This window comes from Mobula hypostoma, chromosome 5 (assembly GCF_963921235.1).
Source record: "Mobula hypostoma chromosome 5, sMobHyp1.1, whole genome shotgun sequence".
Taxonomy (NCBI): Eukaryota; Metazoa; Chordata; class Chondrichthyes; order Myliobatiformes; family Myliobatidae; genus Mobula; species Mobula hypostoma.
In genome coordinates, this window is record NC_086101.1 from 162,155,505 (window position 1) to 162,171,508 (window position 16,004).

The following is a 16,004-nucleotide window of genomic DNA, read 5'->3' on the forward strand; positions in this document are numbered from 1 at the left end:
CAAGGCCTTGGTGAGACCACACCTGGAGTATTGTGTGCAGTTTTGGTCCCCTAATCTGAGGAAAGACATCTTTGCCATAGAGGGAGTACAAAGAAGGTTCACCAGATTGATTCCTGGGATGGCAGGTCTTTCATATGAAGAAAGACTGGATGAACTGGGCTTGTACTCGTTGGAATTTAGAAGATTGAGGGGGGATCTGATTGAAACGTATAAGATCCTAAAGGGATTGGACAGGCGAGATGCGGGAAGATTGTTCCCGATGTTGGGGAGGTCCAGAACGAGGGGTCACAGTTTGAGGATAGAGGGGAAGCCTTTTAGGACCGAGGTTAGGAAAAACTTCTTCACACAGAGAGTGGTGAATCTGTGGAATTCTCTGCCACAGCAAACTGTTGAGGCCAGTTCATTAGCTATGTTTAAAAGGAAGTTAGATATGGCCCTTGTGGCTACAGGGGTCAGGGGGTATGGAGGGAAGGCTGGGTTCTGAGTTGGATGATCAGCCATGATCATAATAAATGGCGGTGCAGGCTCGAAGGGCCGAATGGCCTACTCCTGCACCTATTTTCTATGTTTCTATGTTTCTATAATGCCTCTTGGTGTATAATACAATGAAAATTCCGGAATTCCTGCTCCGGATTCTCTGTCTGAACTTTCTCTCTGAGCTTCGCAACAACACCCACCTTTTTCCTGACTGTGGACGGTGCGCCATCTGTTGCCACGCTGACAGTGTGACTCCAGTCAACCCTCAGTCTGTCCAAGGCCTCGACAAGGCTGGAGAAAACGTCGTTTGCCGTTGTGGTGTTTGTCATGGGCACCACCTCCACAAACTCCTCAGTGACGGTGAAAGATGCATCAACACCATGAATAAATATTCCCAATTGAGCTACATCAGTCACGTCGGTGCTTTCATCATTTGCAATAGAGAAGGTAATAAATGACTTCACTTTGTCTTTTAGTTGACTGTTTAAATCTCCTGCAAGGTCCCTGATTCTCTCTGCCACAGTATTTCTTGACAAGCTGATATTACCAAAAGCTTGTCTCTTCTCACACCAGCTCAGCCTCCATCAGCATGCATGCTTTGATGAATTCCCTGAGTATGGCTTCGATGCAGCAGCTATTTTGTTGGCAATAATCTAGCTGGCCCTGACAGCTCCATCATGAATCTCTCGACTTTTGGTGAACACTGATTGCTGTTTTTGCAGCGCTGCTTCAAGCTCGTTTACCTTTTGTGTTCTGAGTTGTCCTGCGTACTTGTCATATATTTCTCAGTGTGACGTCTCACGGTGTCGTTTGATATTGTACTCTTTTGCCACAGCCACTTTTTGCGAACATATCAGACACACAGGTTTGCCGTTGATCTCACAGAAGAAAAAAACGATCCTTCCAATTATTGTTGAATATCTGACCTTTGATGTCAACTTTTCTTTTCTTGGAAAGCATTTTGAACCACAGCAGCAAACAGTCTCAGCCTTGCTACAGGTGTTACTTACCTGAGTACCCTGTGTGTTTATACCGTGTCTGACGATGTAAGTGGGGCCCTAGTGATCTTCAGTGCAGGGTGCTAGGTGCTGATGCGCAGCGGGTGGTTAACTGCCGCCTATTGTTTTCTAAGTACATACAAGCTGCCGGCGCAGCAGACGGGACAGGCAGCGGTGGGAGAGAGAGCAGCTGCCGTACAGATACATAATAAATGGTCATGAATATACTTTTTTCTCCCCCAAATCATCCCACGGGCCGGATTGGTCCCGTTCGCGGGCCAGTAGTTTGACACCCCTGCTTTACAGCACCATTGATATACCACAAGGAAATAAGACGTTTTGCCATCTTTCCTCTGTGAAGGAATTTGCAATTGTTCATATGTTGATCAGTACAACACTGAATGCATTATAAGCCATGTCAATGCCTGATTAGGTGTCTCTGGCAAAGCCAAGTGTTGTTCTCATCATAATTTGTCCACAAAAGTTTCTTGCTGGCTAATTTAGATGAAGAGTCAGCTGTATCACAGTAAAGTTTATCTTTACAAGCCCCCTGCCATGGTGTTGCTAACAATGGGAACTAAATCTTAGGCTTCATGCATCCCTAACCTCATTCATCACTATTCTGCTTTTACACAAACTAAATAGTGCAGCAGACTAGCAAAATGTACTAAAAGTCAAAAGTATTAGGACCACGTACCATCCGATCGGAGTCAAAGGGAATCGAAGGATCCAAGGTTGTTGGAACAGGACAAACTGATGGTTTGGGTGCAGAGGCAGAAGGACAGCAATCAAAGTCATCCCTTCCATGTAGAGACTCTGCTGTTTTTAAAAAAGAAATACAAATGAAACAACAAGTGCAAAATAAGATAAAAGCCTGCAAAGCCTTTATTCAGTATTCAACTTATTTAAGATTCCTTAAAAGGTTTTTGGGACCTTCTGAACCAAATGGAAAATGTTAACAGTGACAAAACAAAAGGTTGAGGGCTAATTATGTGCTTCATTGCTCACCAAATCAAGGAAGGGAAAAATCATACAATTTCTCACTGGTCAGTATAAAGAAACAGAATCAACTTTTATTATAAAAATTATAAATTTTCTTCCCATGTAAACCATATCCAGCTAAAAGCAATTTTCCCAAATCAATTTTATGGAAAAATGATTTACAGAAAGTAACGTTACACCTACAAAGTCCTTCATTTATTATTAAAGTCAACTTTCTAAAGTGCTTCTATTTCTAGTCAGTTGTACATTAGAAGGAAGCTTTACCTAGTGAACAGTTAATGGCCCAAGCCACAAATGACTAAGTTGTAATGATAGGGCAAAAGGTACTTACATTGACATAATTTGGCAACCACTCTTACACGAATCCCCTTCAGTCTTTTCCCCTTGCCCTTGGGATTACTCATACTGACAGATTTATTCTACAGGTGTTTAATTTCTTCTGATATTTTATACTAGAGCTCACTACTTCATAAAGAATCCTTGATAAAAGATCAATAGGCTACTTAATAATGAGACAAGGGAAACTGAAACCTTGAGATGAACAATATCCACAATTCATTTCCAGATGGAATTAATTAATATCAATCAGTCCTCAATGATTGCACCCTCCTCTGCAGGACATACTTTATCACCCACAAACCAGAAATCGAATCCTGGTCTAAATGAGTTCGGAACAGAAAGAGTAACATCATGCATACCTGCAATCAAGGTATCAATCTGGTGCAGCCTCAACAAAGATCAACATGCATGATGAACAGAAACAGCACTCTGTAAACAGAACCTAGCAATCTCACAAGTCAGGCCAAAGCAATGCAGCCTTGACTTTTCCTGTTACAAATGGTGTATGAAATTAAGCAATGGGAGGCGGCAAAGCCCTAGGCATCCCGATGTTTAAATAATGCCAGCACTCAGCATGGAAGTTCAAATGGACATAAATCATGAATGAGTTTTGAAAGTATGTCACACTTTGCATTGTTGCAAATATTATCAGCCAGTAATGCTCTTTGGGAAATCTTTCATTGCTTTTGACTTCAAAGTCCACAGTATCAATCTTTAGCAAATTCACTTCATTGCAGTTGATATCAAGAAATAACAGTGCAGTAGATATCAAGAAATAACAGTGCAGTAAGCACAATGACTGTTGCAAGTACATACAAAATTTTAAGTTGTAGTAATGGAAATCGATCTCTGCTCTAGAGCTAGTCTCACTCCTGAGATTTCCATCAGCTGCAGTTCCAATATCATTCAAGTGGTAGCAAACAGAAGTGAGCTCATTGTCAGCTTCGACTTGATTTACCTTTAAGGTTGGGTACAGAATCACACATACACAAAAATGAACTGTCTATCCTGTACTTCACTTTAGTCACACAGGTCATGTCTCTTATTTGTATTAAGCTGAAAGGTCACAAAAACTACTACAATTAGCAATTTTGCAGGTGCAGCCACTCAATAGCTCATGATAAATCAGTGACAGCCTTCTTTTTTTGTACTGCAAAAATATTTTACATTATAACACACTTCAATTTAGTTCTTAATGATTTTACTTTTCAATGAAGACTCAAAACTTAGTTACTAAAATCAGTTGGAATACTCAGTGCTTAGGATAGCAAAGGATTCAGGTAGAAGACATTGCCATTAAAAAATAAATTGAACATATTTATATACCAATAGGCAGAAATCTTTCTTCTCAAAACTATTCCAGGAATAATTACTTCATGTTAAATTTGTGCCAGAAGCTACTTTGATAATATTGCATGACGAATTGTAAAAAGGAAAAGAAAGAAAAAAAATTCCAGGAACATAAAAATGCTGTGAAAATTAAGGAACCACTGTGTTATGATTGAAGAAATTGAATACTTTACATGAAATCATCCACAACACATGAAGGAAAGTTACATAAGCAGAATACCCAACTTCTCAAAAAGGAAATCTACGATAACAAATATTAGCTCTTCAAATATTCACACAGGAAGACTAATTGAATGACAGTATTTAAGATACCCATAGGCTCTTAGTTTGCAGTGACATTTTACCAATAAGAGAAAACAAACATGTCAGTGTTATTCTATACACCAAATATAGTGACAAAGTAATAATCGTTTCCTACAAGCAGAACTGTACTTGAAAAATGCCAAGCACAGTATTTGAGTATGCATTAACAGCACAGAAACTAATCAATAAATACGTCACAGTTCACAAACAAGAGAAAATTTGCAGATGCTGGAAATCTGAACACCACACAAAATGCTGGTGGAACTCAGTAGGCCAGGCAACATCTATGGACAAAAAAATACAGTCGACTTTTCGGCCCAAAATGTCGACTGTACTTTTTTCCATTGGTGTTGCCTGGCCTGCCAAGTTCCTCCAGCATTGTGTGCGTATTTACTACGTCTCAGTTGACCATCAAATGAAGATTCTGTTTTATTGAAAATAAAAGGCAATCTAAGTGCGAAATAATTTACCATTCCTCAAAAAACCATCCTCCAACCATATCCCACATCCATTGAAGGAGCCATTCCAAAGTATAGAGAGATCTGGAAACAACAGCACACTTTTGACCAACTGGAAGCGAAACAAACCTTTTAAGCATGTATTCTGATCAGATCAAACTGAACAGAGGCTGTACTGCAGGGGTTCCCAACCTGAGGGCCACTGACCCCTCAGCTCATGGTATGGGTCCATGGCATTAAAAAAATGGTTGGGAATCCCTGCTATAGCATCTTTAGAGTAGACAACTACCATTGTTTAAAATGACTGAGGAAAAGAGGATATTATTAGCATAAACATGAGGAATTCTGCAGATGCTGGAAATTCAAGCAACACACATCAAAGTTGCTGGTGAACGCAGCAGGCCAGGCAGCATCTCTCGGAAGAGGTACAGTCGATGTTTCGGGCCGAGACCCTTCATCAGGACTGCATGCAGTACCATGACAGCACGTAGAAAAATTTAATAAGGCACCTTTATTGTAGTAAAAAGTATAAACAGACATAAGGTAATACTGAGGTAAAAAGGAGCTATTAAGAGCTGACATACAGTATTAAGAAAACTGTCAAAAAACTTTTTTTTGAAAGGATACAAATCACACCTTAATACTGTCAAACCTTTTAATAGTTGAGTACCAACAATACAAAGTTATCCAGCATTACTCATCTCAAGAAATTGAGAAACACACATCAAGCTGATGGATGGAAATCACTTAACAATCCAGTGGTTTTCAATAGATGTGGAAAAAGTACATTTTGTGAAAGCTTAGATGAAATGCTTAAGTGCCAGATAGTTTTAAGAATTTGTAAACTAACTTTAGGCCAAGGGATCATGAGTACCTAATGCATTTTGTTGGGGTGGGGAAATGAGAAGTTATAGCCTGTGGAACAATTGATAAAAATGTCATGGCAGTGCTCAGACAGGGCAGACTGGAGAGCTCATCTACTAAGGCTATATTGATAGGGCACAGGAATAAGAAAGGGATAACCCAATAGTCAGTGAGGTTTAAAGTAACAAATTTGTAGAGAACTCACAAATTGTTACAATAAACATAAGGTTATGATCGTAGGTGATTTTAACTTTCCACATATTGATTGGGACTCCCATAGTACTAAAGAACGAGATGTTCAGGAAAGTTTCCTTAATCAATAAGTTCAGATCAGGTGACAGATGCCTGTGTAGGGGAAACACATTGCATCTAGTGATCATAATACCTCAAGATTCAAGCTAATTATGCAGAAGAATAGGTCTGGTCCTTGGGTCGAGATTCTAAGTTGGAGAAAGGCCAATCAGAAAGAATCTGGCATTGTGGATTAGGTTGTTTTACGGCAAAGATGTGCTTGGTAAGTAGGAAGCCTTCAAAAGTGAAATTGAGTGTACAGAGTTTATATGCTCCTGTCAGAATAAAAGGCAAGGATAAAAGGTTTAAGGAACCTTGGACTGAGAGGTATTGAGGCTTTAGTTAAGAAGGAGCTGCATAGCTAGTATAGGCAAGAAAAAACAAATGGGGTATTTGTGGACTATCAGATGTGCAAGAGAACACAAACAAATCAGGAGGCTGTTCTTGCAGACAAGGTGAACGAGAATCCCAAAGGCTTCTACAGATATTAAGAGCAAAAGGATAGCAAAGAACAAAATCGGTCCTCTTGACTATCACCTGCTCATCCATGCATGGAGTCAAAAGACATGCGAGGAGGTCTTAAAATGATATTTTGTATCTGTATTTACTCAGGAGACAGTCTATAGAAGTGAGACAAAGCAGCAGTGACATCATGGACCACATACAGATTAGAGGAGGTACCTGTTGTCTTGAGGCAAATTAGAGTGGATAAATCCCCAGGACCTGACAAGGTGTTCCTTTGGAGACATTTAAAATATTCTTAGCAACAGGTAAGGTGCCGGAGGATTGGAGGATAGCTAATGCTGTTCTGCTGTACAAGAAAAATTCTACGTATAAGTTGGGAGCTACAGGCTGGTGAGCCTGAAATCAGTGTGGACAAGTTATTGGAAAATATTCTAAGGGACTGGTATACAAGTATTTGGAGAGACACAAACTGATTAGCGATATTCAACAAGGCTTAGATTTTTCCTGAGGAAGTTTCAAGGAAAGTTGATGAAGGCAAGGTAATGGATGTTGTCTGGATCAATGGTTCCCAAACCTTTTTGGGTTGCTTCCCCCTTGGTTCCCAGATCACATCCCCAGGCATCCCCCTCTCCTTTTCCAGCCATTACACAAAAACTGTAAAGAATTTTGATTTATGATGCACAGTGAAATCAAATAGGAACTGCAAAGTCAAAGCAGTGACAAATAATTGCAAAAATTATTCAAATCTATTCAAACCTACAAATAAAATTTCTTTATTTACATAATTATAGTAAAGACAATTTTCATCAACAATTTTAGAGTGTACATTAGTAGTCCAACTATTCACTACTTCATTGCTTTTTCACATTTCAAAGAGATGGATGGGCTTGGTGCAGTGATGTCATCTTCTCAGCATCAAGCTGAATGTCACTCAGGAGTCTCAGATCCCCATGTTCAGTAACTTGCAGTTTGTTCTGTTGCTTTAAAAGAAGCTGGGTGACACACTGAAACCACCCTCCACTAAATATGTTGGAAAGACAACGAAGAACATCTTGACCTTTTCCACAGTACAGGATAGCATTCAGTGATTTCTTTCTGCAACTTAAAGTTTTGACATGATGTTTTGAACCTCGGCTTCAGCTGAAAGTCATTTTGTAATGAGATCAGTTCTTCTTCCATCCTTACTGTTAATTCCCCATTTCAATTGTTTGGGTGGAATTTAGATTGAGAGAAGATCCTGAAATCTCTGACACGTCTTTATGCAGCTCACCCAAATGGGCACAGTATACTTGAAGATCATCTGGTATCCTTTTTTCCCTCTAGCAATTCAGAAAGGTTCTGGAATTGGAAAAGGTTGTGATGGCCAATGCTGCATTTAAATAGGGTTAATTTGGACAGAAATGTGGATTTGAGTTCGATAAGATTTACATCATTTTCTTTCATCTGAAGATCGATTTCATTAAACTTCGTGAATAATTCTGATAAATAGTACTATCAAGCCTAATATTCTTGAGTTGATTGCTGAACAAATACTTGAATCTTCAAAGAATTTTAAAATTTCAAAAAAGCCCATAAAAGCATCTCAGGTAGTTTCCCTTTGAGAGCTATCTGACTTCTGTGTGCAATAGCAAGTCTTCAAACTGTTCATCATTCTCAATATGAAGTTCTAGAAATAGTTGAGAATTGAGGGCATGGGACTTGATTTTATTTACTGTTGTGATAACAGTATTTAATGATTTGTTAGGGTTATTTTTGCAACAAGATTGTGAATTACACAGATTTATTATCACTGGCATGTGTCATGAAATTTGTTAACATAGCAGCAGCAGTTCAATGCAATACATTATATAGAAAAAATAATAAATAAATACAGTACATGTATATTGAATAGATTAAAAATAGTGTAAAAATGGGGAGGGGGAGGGGGAAATGAGAATGGTGAAGGGTGGGAGCTGGTTTAATCTGAATGGCCAGCATAACTACCTCCAGCAGTAAGCCCTAGCAGTAAGACTCTTGACTCTGCTACAAAAAAAAACAAAGCCCCACTTCAAGATTTCCAGCACTTACTGAATCTCATGTTAATAAGACACAAGGTCCTGTTTAAGAATGATCAGGAGCTAATTATCCTCAAATACAAGGTGATCTTGGATTGATAGTGTCTTTATGCCCCAAAGGTTTAAAAACAAAGAACAAATTCATAGATACCTGAAAGTTGCACTTTCAAAATTATTCAAACTCAAATGCCCAAGGGCCTACCTTGTTGAGAGCAAGAAAGGAAGAACTTAGTTAAGAGTGAGGCTGTGGTAGGGGTGTTTTGAAGAGCTCCTCAATTATTTGGTCCAGTTGTGAAGCTACCCAAGAATGACAAAATAAAAAGGGCATTCATGAACAAATAAACAATAAGGTTTTTGGAACACACAGTATTGCTGATGAAATTTTTATATACTGCTGAGATACTTCTGACAAAGTCACATTCTCTTGAATTAGCAAAAACAGGAATATGTCAGCAGATTTCATCAGGAAAAAAAGCCATCCAATGGTAATTAAAAAAGATTCTCCTATCGGAAAAGTCATTGCAAAAGGTAATCTTCAATGATTTCTTCCAAGTGCCTGAAGAACTACTTCCCAAGTCATAATCCAGATTCGGCCCATGTAAAACAACTCATGGAATGCATGGAACAGATTAAATTCTTTCCTGACTTTTCTTCAACCTTACAAAATTCTTCAGCTTTGGACTGAGGAGCACCATACAGAATCCTCCTAAATGTGGCAAATTCTACATCAGCTCCATGATAAGCAAGCCACTACTCTAACCAGTTGATCAATCACAGAGTTAATCCCAATATAGACTTGGGTCAAGCAAGTGAAAAGATGAAACATTTGCAGCTGCTGGCAATTTGAAGTGAAAACAGAAGGTACTGGAAATACTCCAAGGGTATGTAGCATGTGTAAGGAGAGAAATAGTTAATCTATATTTAGATAAGGTTCAGGCAAGGTTATGCCTTTGCTCCTACTTTCTTATCAATCTCTCTGCAATAACACAACAATTGAGTATGACTAATCAACAAGACAGAAGGAAAACTAATTAATGTTATTTTCTCTCCAGAAACAAGATCACTTCAACCTCAGTCAGAGCTGCATATCAAAATGGAGAGCTACACACCCACTCAAAGGCTAATCTTCAAGCCTGCAGAGGCTGCATCACTGCCTGGTTCGGAAATTGCACCATCTCAGATTGCAAGACCCTGCAGCGGATAGTGAGGTCAGCTGAGATGATCATCGGGGTCTCTCTTCCCGCCATTAGAGACATTTACACCACATGCTGCATCCATAAAGCAAACAGCGTTATGAAGGACCCCATGCACCCCTCATATGAACTCTTCTCCCTCCTGCCATCTGGCAAAAGGCACCGAAGTATTCGGGCTCTCACGAGCAGACTACGTAACAGCTTTTTCCCCCCAAGCCATCAGACTCCTCAATACCCAGAGCCTGGACTGACACCAACCTACTGCCCTCTACTGTGCATATTGTCTTGTTTATTATTTATTGTAATGCCTGCACTGTTTTGTGCACTTTATGTAGTCCTGGGTAGGTCTGTAGTCTAGTGTAGTCTTATGTTGTTTTTTTAACGTAGTTCAGGGTAGTTTTTGTATTGTTCATGTAGCACCATGGTCCTGAAAAACATTGTCTCGTTTTTACTGTATACTGTACCAGCAGTTATGGTCGAAATGACAATAAAAAGTGACGACTTGAAGTTATCATTGAATTGTTCCTTAAACATACGAGAATGATCTCTTGCAAGAAAACAAAGGCCCTTTACCAATTTGCCACTGCTACTCAGTATCAGAATAAAAGGGTATGCAGAGACCCCAGAAAAGTCAATTTTGGGAACCAATTCTCAGTGAAGCCAAGGATTGATAATCAAATTCATCACAGCCTCCTATCTATCAGCACAGATTACTGTCAAAAAAGAAAAAGTGCAAAGATGATGATCCAAAGTCTGCTTCCCTGCTCACGGTCAATGAGGCAGCAGTGGTTCCTCAAATGCTAAGTAATTCAGAGACATGGCCAACAGAAGGCATCAAGCATTACAGTGATACCTCCAAATGAACTGGCCAATTAGTCACACCTTTTATCATGTCCTCCTGATATCATTAAAGCTCAACCTTTTCACCCTGGAGGAACCCTTGAAATAGTTTTCAGCTCTCAGGGAACCTGAAAGTAAAAATTCTTAAATCTACAGCTCATGGTACGTTTGTGTGATCAGTAAATTGTAGATATAATAATCCAAAAATAATTGTCAATGCTCTTTTGAGTGGAGAATGAATTTTTAGCCAACCTTTCTTGAAAAAAAGAGGTAGTTAAGCTTAGCTTACCTTTCTTGAAATTAAATATTTTGCCCCCTTTCATAAATTTTAAAAACTCATAAGGAAAACATAACAAATTTCTGTTAAATAACTGGCTTAAGTCAAAATGGGATTTAATTTTTCTAAAGGTAGGCGCGGTAAATTTAATTTAAATAAAAGTTGTAAAGTGATTTTAATTAATACCATGTACATGAAATTTTGTTGACTATGTTGAATAATAAAGTTACTAAAAAGTTACATAAAGTTACATAAACCAAAGCAATGAATGAATAAAGATATAGCCTAAGACACAATTTTATACAAGACTTTGAAAAAACGTTTTCTTACTATGTGACATGATTAGGCTCATATATAGGCTTAGCATGTGAAACCAGTGTTTGTTTATTGCTGCACAAGTACTCAATTCTGAGTCAAACTCAAGATAAGCACACATGGATTTCAACTGAAATGAGACAACCTCTATTCTTGCTTTTGATACTTGTTGAAGAAGAAAGACCTTGCTCACACATCTATGAGGTTGAAAATTGCAGCAAAATGTTCCTTGCTTTCCTATGAATGGCAAGATATTCTTCTTTCACAGAAATCCAGAACTTGTCCAGGGACTGGTCAGTAAATATCATCTTGAGTGCAGGATCAGACTGCATCTTACAAAGTTCTTCTTCTTCTCTCAAAGTCAAGTTTTCAGGCTGAGCAGCAGATTCAGAGACATAAAATAATCTGCAGATGCTGTGATCAAAGCAACACTTTCAGTACGCTGGATGAACTCAGCAGGTCGGGCAGCATCAGTCAGAAACGATGAATCAACTTTTCGGGCCGGAACCCTTCGTCAGGACTGAAGAACGAAGGACGGGCTTCGACGGGAGTTCAGTGTCACTGCTCCCCCTCTGTGATCTCCACCTCTTCGACCACATCCTGACTCTACAAGCATTCTTCAAATCCTTCCCCATCTTTCATTCTTCAGTCCTGACGAAGGGTTCCGGCCTGAAACGCTGACTCATTGTTTCTGACTGATGCTGCCCGACCTGCTGAGTTCATCCAGCGTACTGAAAAGTGTTGCTTTGCTCACAGCATCTGCAGATTATTTTGTGCTTACGATTCGTTACCCCACTGCGAAGTCTCTTTGAGGTATGCCTACCCTGAAGTTTAAATCCTCTCTTCGACGGGAGTTCAGTGAGACACTCTCTCACTGCTCCCCCTCTGTGATCTCCGCCTCTCTCCGACTTTTCAACCACATCCTGACTCGACAAGCATTCTTCAAATCCTTCCCCATCTTTCATTCTTCAGTCCTGACGAAGGGTTCCGGCCCGAAACGTTGACTCATTGTTTCTGACTGATGCTGCCCGACCTGCTGAGTACATCCAGTGTATTGAAAGTAGATTCAGAGAAAGGGTCTCTCATCCAGCCATACACGAGTTGAAAGGGAGAAAACAACAGTTCAATTTTGTACTGCAGTTCTTTCAGGTGGTTTTCAATAAGACTCGAAACTTTCTGATCCCTTCTTCACTTTCAAGCCCAAGCAGCCGTGGAAACATTTCAAGATTTCCTTTTGCAACACGATTTCTCCAAAGATTCAGTTTTCGTTTAAATCCAAGAATTTTCTCACTTGAAAAAAAAACCTTTTGTCCAGGGCCTAACACAGACTTGTTCAACTGGTTCATATGACGAAAAATATCTGCTAAGTAGGCTAGTTTCTGCTTCATCTTCAAAGCACTCAGCAAAATCTGGGCAACTATTTTCTTGAAAATACTCCTGCAATTCACTTTTCAGTTCAAACACCTTGTTGAAAACTCTTCCTCTGCTAAGCCACCCGATTTCTGTATATAGCAGGAAACTGGTATGCTCCTTCTCTAGGTTTTCAGTTTTTTTAAAAAAAAGCATTCTTGAGTGAACTGATTGCTGTTTAATAAAGTGAACCATTTTTGTATCATCATCCAGAACTTCTTTCATTTCATCTCCAAGAGTTTTTGACATCAGCACCTCTCTGTGAAGAAAGCAGTGTGTTGTGACACTGTCAGAATTTTCCTTTTTTTAAAAAAAATAGAGAAACAAAATCTCTCATGGAGCCAACCACTGATGGGACACCATCAATCCAGATGCCAACATAGATCCGCCAATGCAGACCTTTTGTTTCCAGATATGAAGAGAAAACATTAAAGATACAGGTTTCCCCCCCCCCATCTGAAAGTAGAGCGTTCTCATGAAGCCAGAATGGCGTGAAGCGAAGAAGCAATTACCATTTATTTATATGGGAAAAATTTGTGAGTGTTTGCAGACCCAAAAATAACCTACCAAATCATGCCAAATAACACACCAAACCTAAAATAACAGTAACATATAGTAAAAGTAGGAATGATATGATGAATACACAGCCTATGTAAAGTAGAAATACTTTTCCACAATAATTGCCTGCACTGTTCTCCGTAGTGAAAATCTCGTGCAAACGCTCTCGGCAAAAACACGGCGCAAGCGCTCTCCAGTAACCTTTAAGCTATGAAGCTGCCAAATCATACCAAATAACACGTAAAAATACACAGCCGATATAAAGTAGAAATAATGTATGAACAGTGTAGTATCACTTACCGGAATTGGGGAAGCGCCGAGCACACTGATGATGGTGTGTTAGGCTGAGTCATCACAGGTTGGGCTGGTGCAGTGGCCCCCACCCTCCGGGCCACTGACCGATACAGGGGCGACGCAATCGGCAATCATCTCTGATCTGGGCCGACATTTACATGCCGGATGGCACCTAATTAATTAGCTTGTTCATTTCGACTTTTTTCTTAAAGATGTGTTGGGTGCCTCTCGGCTACCACTGCATTCTCCGCGGATCGGTATCTGTCCGCGGCCCGGGGATTGGGGTTGTGGAACACTAGGGTGTCATCTCATCGTCATCTGTTTTCATTAGGGTAGGCAGGTCATCTTCTTCTATCTCTGCCTGCCTCGATGTCGAAGTTCGAGGTTCGTCATCTGCTGTGGCTGATGTGGAAGGCTTGCTTGACTGCTTAGCCACGTGCATTTTTAGATCATACAGTTCTTTGTAAGCACTCAAACCATCCTGCAAATATGCTCTAAACCGACGTACCCTTTCAAAATTAAAGTCATACTTTATCATTGCGTGAAAATCTCACGCAGTTGCCTCACATTCAGTTCCTGGAGACTTCACTTTTGCTATTGCATTCGGTTTCGATTGTTATCCTTTCCTCTGCCAATTGCATCAGCTCTTCATCTATCAGTTCTTGGTCAAGAGATGCCAAAACCTCTTCAACATCATCTTCGTCAACTTCCACAAGCCAAACTCACTTAGTCCTTACTTCGTTCACCACGATCAAAACGCTTAATTATGTCTAGTTTTACGCAAGTGTAACACCTTTACGAGCTCTTTCAGGCTTTTCCGATACCTTAGAACTCATCTTGCTAACGGCTGCTCACGTGCACGTGTTTAAGCAATGCCGGCTAGAATGCCGTTCCGAATCCGGGGGAGAGCGGCTGCTCAGGGCGCGTGCTGCCTTTTATCGCACACTACCTTTTTTTTTCCCGGACGCTGCTTTTTTCCTAACAGTGAAAACACCTACTGTTAGCGAAAACAGGTAACTAACGTAGGTCTTTCGTAACAGTGAGGTTTCGTAAAGCGAACGTTCGAAAAGCGGGGGACACCTGTATCTTGCCTTTGCTTGTTTTGAGCAGCTCTTTGCAAAAGAAAAAGTTTTCTTGAATTTCACCATCATTTACAAACCTTACAAATGCTACAACATGACATTTATTGGTGAAATCTGTTGATACTTCAACCTGGATAGAGATGCTGTTGTTCTTCTGTTTATCACACAGAACCTTTTCAGCATCATGTGACATGTCATCAACACGTCAACATATCACACTGTTTGAGAGTGGCCACCTTCTCGCCCAAATAAAAGCCATACAAGAACCCATTCAAGAGCTACTATATGTGGACAACTGTGCTCTCTCACGCACACAGAGGACATGCCACGGGCTGCAGTCACAGTTTACCAAGGCTGCAAGGGATTTCAGGTTAATAGTCAGTCTGAAGAAAACAATGATCCTCCATCAGAAGCCACCCCGTGGTGTTTACAACCCAGTTCGGATTACCATCAACGACCACCCTATCACCAGGGTTGGGGAGTTCACCTACCTGGGCAGCATCATCTCCAACGATGCTACAGTAGTAAGGGACGTTAACAATTGACTCGCCAGAGCTAGCAGTGTCTTTGTGCACCTCCAAAAACATGTGTGGGAGAACCACCAGCTGCGCCTGTCCACAAAAATTCAGGTGTACAGGGCTACCGTCATCACAACACTGCTCTACAGCTCCAAAGTCTGGGTCTTGTACTGCAAGCAAATCCCGTTGCTCCAGCACTTCCATCAAAGCTGCCTGTGCTCTATCATGGGTATCAGCTGGCAGGATCATGTCTCCAACAACAAGAGCCTACAGAAGGCTCCACTTCCAAACACTGAAGTCAAATGGACAACTCCAGGTTACCAAAAGCAGTACATTATGGAGAACTCTCTCAGAGCAAGAGAGATCGCCATATAAAGACGAACTTAAGCAGTAGCTATCTCAGGTAAATATCAAGATCAAAGACTGGCAGTAGCTGGGTTGTGACAGAGACCAATAGAGAGCATTGATCCACGGTGCCACCAAGAATTTTGAGGAATCCAGAAGAGCGACTGTTGAAAAGGAGACGCAGGAAGGATCCTACTACTCAAGTGCCTCCATCCCAGCTGTTCCCGTGTCCTTACTTCTCCAGAGTCTGCAGATCCAGAACTGGCCTCTATAGTCACCAACGATCGTGCCGTCTCTCCTGAGGACTCTTCTTCCCTCCTGATAAGAACCAGCCATCATCAAGTGAAACCTTTTCAATTTCTCAGACTGTCTCTTGTCCTAGCATTATACCCACTATAATTTTACATGCTGGCATTAGTAGGTTCTCACTAACTGTGGATTTTCCTTTTCGGGTAAATAAGTTCTGTTACCAAATAACTTGTTTCCTGGGCCTTTACTAACTGTGGTTTTATTAACACTTTACTCTGCTTGTTTTGAAATTTCAATAGCCGTTTAAAATAATCAGCACTTT

The 16,004-nt window shown here is 40.3% G+C and overlaps 1 protein-coding gene across 5 annotated transcripts in view; it reads right to left on the minus strand.

Annotated features, from left to right (window-relative positions):
- The window catches only part of poc5 (POC5 centriolar protein homolog (Chlamydomonas)), a 119,957-nt gene that overhangs the window by 38,784 nt on the left and 65,169 nt on the right, over positions 1-16,004 (minus strand). For 4 of the 5 annotated variants that reach the window (XM_063049278.1, XM_063049279.1, XM_063049277.1 and 1 more), the window contains exon 10: positions 2,173-2,294. In XM_063049278.1, the coding sequence (XP_062905348.1) occupies positions 2,173-2,294 (122 nt within the window). The remainder of the gene's footprint in view (positions 1-2,172; positions 2,295-16,004) is intronic. The other variant, XM_063049280.1, reaches the window with a different exon arrangement.